General features: G+C 42.1%; 1 protein-coding gene across 1 annotated transcript; it reads left to right on the top strand.

Moving 5' to 3' along the window:
- Positions 1-339: 339 nt before the first annotated feature.
- On the top strand, positions 340-2,130 carry LOC308287195 (histone-lysine N-methyltransferase SETD5-like; the record flags this gene model as incomplete). Its single annotated transcript, XM_080728313.1, has 3 exons — positions 340-404; positions 1,054-1,142; positions 1,558-2,130. Exons 1-3 carry the CDS (start codon positions 350-352, stop codon positions 2,128-2,130), a joined length of 717 nt encoding a protein of 238 aa, XP_080584439.1. The 5' UTR covers positions 340-349.
- Between the last annotated feature and the right edge of the window lie 4,813 nt (positions 2,131-6,943).

The following is a 6,943-nucleotide window of genomic DNA, read 5'->3' as shown; positions in this document are numbered from 1 at the left end:
TATATTTCGTCGTTGTCAGGTGGAAACCTTGTATGTCCAAAACCGTTTGTTTTGTATTTATCATTTTAAAAATGATTTAAACTAGTGAAAACAGCCGATCTACAAGCACACAACGCCTCGCACCGTGCTTGTAGATCTGCTGTTTTCACTACTTTTGTGCAACGGCCTTGTATGGTGAAGCAGGGCTTTGCTTTGCGAAAGAGATACGAGGTTTCTGCCCGACAGTGACGATTTACTTTGTTGGCCGCCCAGCCCCCAAAATGGAACGAAGGCCGACATTTTATTTTGATTTTTTTCCTAATGGCCAGCCTGGACCGGCCGGGAACGAGTTCTGAGAGGCAGCATCAAGATGGAGCGCATTTTAAAAAGGGGGGATGGCTCGGTGCCAGGAGACAAGGAGCCTGGTATGACATGGATTCACAGACACATTTTATCATTTATATTATGAACGTTTAATCTTATGTGGTAGTTTAGCATTACCAGTGCAGCTTAATATCTTATGAATTGCTCCTTCACACAATAACGGGTAGTAAAGAAAGAAATCACATGAAGTGAGCGGTGCTATTTATGAGCTAATTTCATTAAGAGTCCCGCGAATCATGGCCAATGTGGGATGTGGCGGGAGTGGCATACAGACCGAGTGCCGCGCTGCGAGCTTGTAGATCTGCTATTTTTGAAAAAACTTGAAAATGTGTGCAAGTCTTTGAATATCTTTGACCCGATCTTTGACCCGACTTCCAAATCCTTCCTCTAAATCAGTGGTTCTCAAACTTTTTCATGTCAAGGACCCCCAAAATTACAGGTATTTAGCCACGGACCCCCATCTAAAAATATGTTGTTCCAGGGACCCCCCAGAAGCAAATATTTGAGTTACAAATGTTCGCTTTTAAATGGATATATTCAAAGGCTTGCAAAGAAAAATCATGATTTTTCAAAAATAGCAGATCTACAAGCTCGCAGCGCGGCACTCGGTGCCGCGCTGTGAGCTTGTATATCTGCTATTTTTCAACAGTTAAAGCTGTCAATAATCGTAGGCCTAAATGGGTTTAACAGATGGAGATCGATACGATGTCCAGACAGGCACCATAACCTCTCCCATGAGGAGTCCACACGGATACAGTCCCTCTGTGTATGGCCACCAGGTAGGCTGCCTCATGCTAAACCTCACTTCAACTTTCACACAATAGTGCTTAGGTTTTGAAATCATGAACAACAGTGTAGGCTGCTATTTAAAAAAATAATACATGAGTCCTATATTGCAGCACTGGTGTGGTCTCATAGTGTAGATCAGCGCACCAGTGCCAAATGCCAATATCATTCATGCCAGTGCCAATATCATGACCTTGAGTGTATCAATGCGATTATAGGCCTACCACAGATGTATTATCAATAGTTATGTTTGGAATGCAAAGGTAAATAATGCATCCACTTGTTAGAGTGCTGTTATCAGGAGATATCTTTACTCCCTAGAAACCAATCACAATGTGAGGTTGGAACTAACTATGCTTAGTATCGTTCAGATTTGGTAACTGCGTTGTTCTGTTTGGTTGTGTGCAGTCGTCAGAGAGCCACGGTCAGACAGGCAGCCCATCCTTCCTCCAGCAGAGCTCCTCATCTCCATTCCTTGGTTCATATAGTCCCTCTGGCGCCCCCTCTTCCTCAGGCCAGAGCTTCTACCCTCGGCTCTCCTCGTCCCACCCTGGCCAGTCCCCCTCATCGTCCTACCCCAGTCAGACTCCCACCTCCTCGTCCTCAGACTCCAGGCCACCAGGGGGCTCTCTACACCAGCAGAGCAGCAGCAGTATGGACGGAGCCCCTGGCTACAGCAACAGCCACTTAAAAGCTAACCTCTTGAACAGCAGTGGCTTAGTGGGCTCACCCAGCCCAGGCCCTCGGACCCATGGCCAGACTAAAACAGACTTGGGTACACAGACCTCTAGACTGAGCCAGCAGCAGGCGCCTCGGAGCCTGAAAACGGGAAGTCCCGGACAGGCGGTGCTGCAGGCAGGCTCCAGGCTCCTGTCAGCCTCTGGAGCTCCACATTACCCGCAGCGCGGGGCCCCCCTCACTCAGTTCCAGCACCCGCCTCTCCAGGGATCAGGAGTAAGGACACAGTCAGGAAGCTTTTAGGACCTTGTTTGAGTGCATGCGTGCGTGAGTGAGTGTGAGCGAGAGAGTGTTTGCGTGAGGCTGCATAGCTCCTCAAGCCCTAAACCTGTGGTGTGTGGGCTCAGTGAGGGGAAATGTACAGACCTAAGAGGAGCCAGGACTTCTTGTATGGATCTCTCCTTTTGTTATTTTTGGTCTTTTCTTTCTTTATTTTCTGAGAAACAAAATTACTGCATTCTGCTCAAAGCTAATCATTGACTTTCGACATCATTAAGGAATCAATGGAATAAGCGATTTAAAGAAGAAAATAATGGACAAATTCTGAAAAATAAGAAATCATAATGTAACTTGAAATTGCCCCTGGCGTTTCCTGACATGTTGGACTGTGCAAACAGGTTACGTAATGTTTGAAAGTAAAATCTTCAACATGAGTATCTGTACAAAGTTTTAAAAAGTGTACCTGTTGTCTTGGTACCTATGTTTCATAAATATTGACATGTAAACATAACTCAAATCAATGTTTCTTTTTTTTTCTTCTTTTTTTGCCCCCTCCCCCTCCTCCCTCACAAAGTTAACCCCTGGGATTTGGCATCAGCCGAGTGTGTCCTGCAGTATAGAATATAAGCGTTTCATTTTGGAAGGGGAAACGAAACGGACAGTTTGTATGTCCTTCATCCGTTATAAAGATGTATCCAAGCGTTTGGGAGGGACAAAAGCTTCCTGATCAGGATCATTCCATGTGATTACCAGCTTTCTATGTTTCTCAAAACGTTTTCTCTCTCGAGCCTCCATCTTTTCTAATGAACATTGATTTGATTCAGTTCTTTTATCCCCACTTGACCGTTTGTTTGGTTTTCACTTTAGTACTACTTCACTGTAGACTTGCGATATTGTATTTGAGACGTACAGGTCTTATGATTCATGGTGCTGCAGTCTTGTTTTTCCAATAAATCTGAAATCCACTTATGTTCCTAAGAGCGGCTACGGTCATCTTGTCATACTATGTCATTTGGGATCCGTTTTCCAGGTTGGATACAAAATGTTACACAAACGTTATAGTTTTTGTTCTTTGATAGTATTGGAATGCCGGAACAAAAAGAGAAGCTAAGAATCTGACATTATTTCTTTACTCTGTTGGGTTTGTCTCCTGTCTTGAATCCTGTAGGATTTTTTTTCTTTTTGAAACTTTATTGAGAAAAGATATATATAAATATATATGTTTTTCTTTTTTCGCCCTTTTCTTTTTTCCTTCTGATCAATCTTGCATTCCGTATACCACCTAAGAAATGGGGGAGGGAGATCTCTGGGGATGGTGTGGATGGTATATACAACTAGAAAAAGCTGCTGTGTTCTATTTTCTTGTTTTTTGTTTTTTTGTTTTTGTATTTTTACGCAAGTGCTGCTTCATAAAGTTTCCCTTTCCACAGAATGCTGTAAGCCCCGTTTAGTTTTTACTAGGGTCCTCTCCTCACCAACTGAATTCTAATAAAGGAAAAAGAATACGAGAGAAACAAGTCCAGTTATATGGAGTCATGTGCCACAACCACTGCAGTGGGACCTCATACCAATGCTGTTGCCAGCTCGTCACGAGAGTTGGAACGCAGAGCATTATTTGTAGCTCATTTGGACCAGACGTTTTTACCGTTTTAACTTGTCATGACCCAGGATGAGCACTGGGCTACTGGGAAGGCTTATGAAGTTATGAACCGAGACACTGGTCATTTCTTGCCCCCCACCCTTCCACCATGCTTCCTTGACCAACAGACAGAAGGGTACTCACATGTTACATGAATGTTTTGAAAGAAGACTTAAAAAATATATAGACACAAAATTAACCAGCACCTTAAAATGAAAGAAATACAAGCTAAAATTACACAAATACAACAACATGTATATGTGTACTTGTATAGAAAGAAATGTGTTATAGAAACTTGTACGGAGAAAAATATAGTACACTAAATTTACTGCATGATATTTGCTTTCTTTTCTTTTTGTTCTTTTTTGGGGGGTCTTGAGTGACCACATGGATGGGTGGTTGGGAGCTAATCAGTCTGTTCCTGTTTTAACTTCTACTTCCGGAGTCTCTTGAAAAACCAGGCGCTGCATTTTTTTTCCTTCTTTATTTTGTTGGTTTGTTTTATTTTTTACACAAAGCATAGTAACTATTTCAACCACAACCCCCCACCCCTCCAAAAGATTTAAGAAGCAGAAGAGATGTAATGCATTTTGATAATAAAATAATCATGATGGTAATGTATTTTGAAAACTGCCCTTGTGATACTTTATTTATTAAGAAATACTATGAGTTCAGGTTCACACCTACAAACCTATTCATTAAAAGTTTGATCAAATATACTGGTAACTGGTTAATCAGCCAGTTTGTGCACAGGCCATACTGTACTGTACTTGTTACATCCTGACACTTGGGTCAGGACCCCCTTGCATCACGGCTCAACGCACTAGGTACCCCTTTAGTGTCTCTAGACGAAACGTCACGCAGAACCAGGCTCTCGGGTGGGCAGGTCCACAATCCACCTTTGATCTGCTGCAGCCGGGGGGTCTGTGATCATAGTCCATGGAAACCTTGTCTTCAATGTGGTGTATGTAGGCTGCTTATCTGTTGCTATTTCGCATCCCTTTCTCTATGCTTTCATAATGCTCTGTGATCCATTTAGCTTTGACTTGCTTTGTCATCTTCCTGGTGTATTTGTTCACAGAAACGTAGGCTACTGCTTTGTGGCTCCTCCTTTTGTTCCTGCTCAAGTCACAAGTCACATAGATCTAGGATGTCATCAGTGACCCATGGTTTTCTCTTATTTCTATGCTTCTCTAGCACTTGAGTAGCTGTGTCGTCATCTCCACTGAACTTACCCCCAATATGCAGAGCCAAAGAGGCCTAGTTGTGAAGAAAGAAATACATTATTTGACAGCAAGCGGGCCTCACACTTGCTTTCCTATTATGGATCAGACAGAGAAGAATGTTAATTGACGCAGTGAAGTGAGTGAGTGAACAGATATGATGATGAGTGCAGGAGGGTGAGAACAGGTTCTTTTAGCAAAAGGAGGAGTGGACCAGATGGTTTGTCTGAGTCCTGTCAGCGTGTGGAAGTCATCACTCACACAATGAACTTTGCGTCATGTTTTCCATCATCTTTCCTATCGTGTGTGTGTGTCACACCAAATTCTGGGCCCTGGGTACAAGGATTCACTGTGGGCCCCCCATGAATGTTCTTCATAGGGGGATGGGTTTAACCCATTTAGATTGGGAAGTGGGATCGCATTATTACACATTATTTTGTGCTTTAACTATTGAAAAATAGCAGATATACAAGCTCAAAGCGCGCTGCGAGCTTGTGGATCTATTTTTTCAAAATCTATGTTTCTATGTCAGTGGTGCTCAAACTTTTTCATGTGAAGGACCCCCAAAATGATATGTATTTGGCCACGGACCCCCATCTCAAAATATTTAGTTAGGGACCCCACCAGAAGCAAAACTTGAGTTACAAAATTAATGTTCGCTAAAAAATACATTATATTCAAAGATTTGCACACATTTTCACGACTTTTCAAAAAACACTAATACCTGTAGCTTTTGTAGAAGCTATTGCACTGCTTTAGTTTGTTAGATTATTATTATTATTATTGTCGTTATTATTTTTGTATTATTTGGCATTATGGTAGTCCATTATAGATTCGTTTGTTATATAATTGATTGATTGGATGATTTTGGGCACCAAGGGCACACCTCTCCCAGGCCTGGCTGATTGACAGCAAGGGCCTGTTGATGAGGAGATGGTATGCACCTGGGTGGACAAAATGCTTCTACCAGAACCACAGAACAATGCCATGAGGAAAATCTGTTTGTACCAACTCACTTTATGATTATCAAGTTAAGCCAAATAGTATGCAAACTAAACTTAAACCTGTGGACAATGTGTTCCTGCCTGCACACAACACAAGACTGGGTGCATCAGTGAGTTTGGACTTTGGAGGAGGTTTGTTTGGAGCCGACAAACTGCACTTAAAGGGATATTTCACTTTCAAAAAAACTTTTGGTCATTTGATCGTCTAATCAGACTTCTATGGACACCCTGGACAGATTTTAATTTGCTCAGTCTTTAGATATTTGTTGTAAATGTAAAGTCCCCCTCCTCTTCTAGGACACACCCATTGTAACTTCAAACTCCATTTTAACCAGGATAGATTCGTTAAAAACAGAAGTTACAATGGGTGTGTATGGGGAGGCGTCCTGCAGGAGGAGGGCCTGATAACATTTACATCAAATATCTAAATAGGCCTACTGAATCAAGCAAATTAAAAACCGTTCAGGGTGTTCATAAAAGCCTGATTAGACGATAAAATGACCAAGTTTTTTTTAAAGGTGAAATATCCATTTAACAGCTATATTTTCGTCAGTGCCAGTCCCCATCAACGTTCTATCTTCAAACATTAATTTCTTCACCACTTACTAATCCCAGCCACTAAAACATAGCAGAGATTAAACGTTTTTGCTAAGTTTATCTCAGAGATGAAATGTGGATGTGTTCTGATGTAACCAAAGGAACCCTGGTCTGGAGCCAAGGGGGCCCTAATTTCTCAAGAACAGATTCCGTGAACAAAACAGAGGGGGCGCTGTTTTTCCCTTTTTTGACGGCCCTGGCAGTGCCACCTGAAAATCTACTTTTCGTCAGTCGGTCTGTTTTTTCATCGACTAGGCCTACTTGAGTAAGGACACGACGATACACTTGTACAAAACCTGCAAAATAAGCAAAACATTGGATTTAAACGCAAGAAAACCAGGTGGTTGTGACTTACACAATAGGCCTACCAGTAA

Source organism: Nannobrachium achirus (assembly GCF_963921795.1).
Source record: "Nannobrachium achirus genome assembly, chromosome: 6".
NCBI classification, from domain to species: domain Eukaryota; kingdom Metazoa; phylum Chordata; class Actinopteri; order Myctophiformes; family Myctophidae; genus Nannobrachium; species Nannobrachium achirus.
The sequence above is the reverse complement of the archived record's forward strand: the minus strand, read 5'-3'. Positions and strand labels throughout refer to the sequence as shown.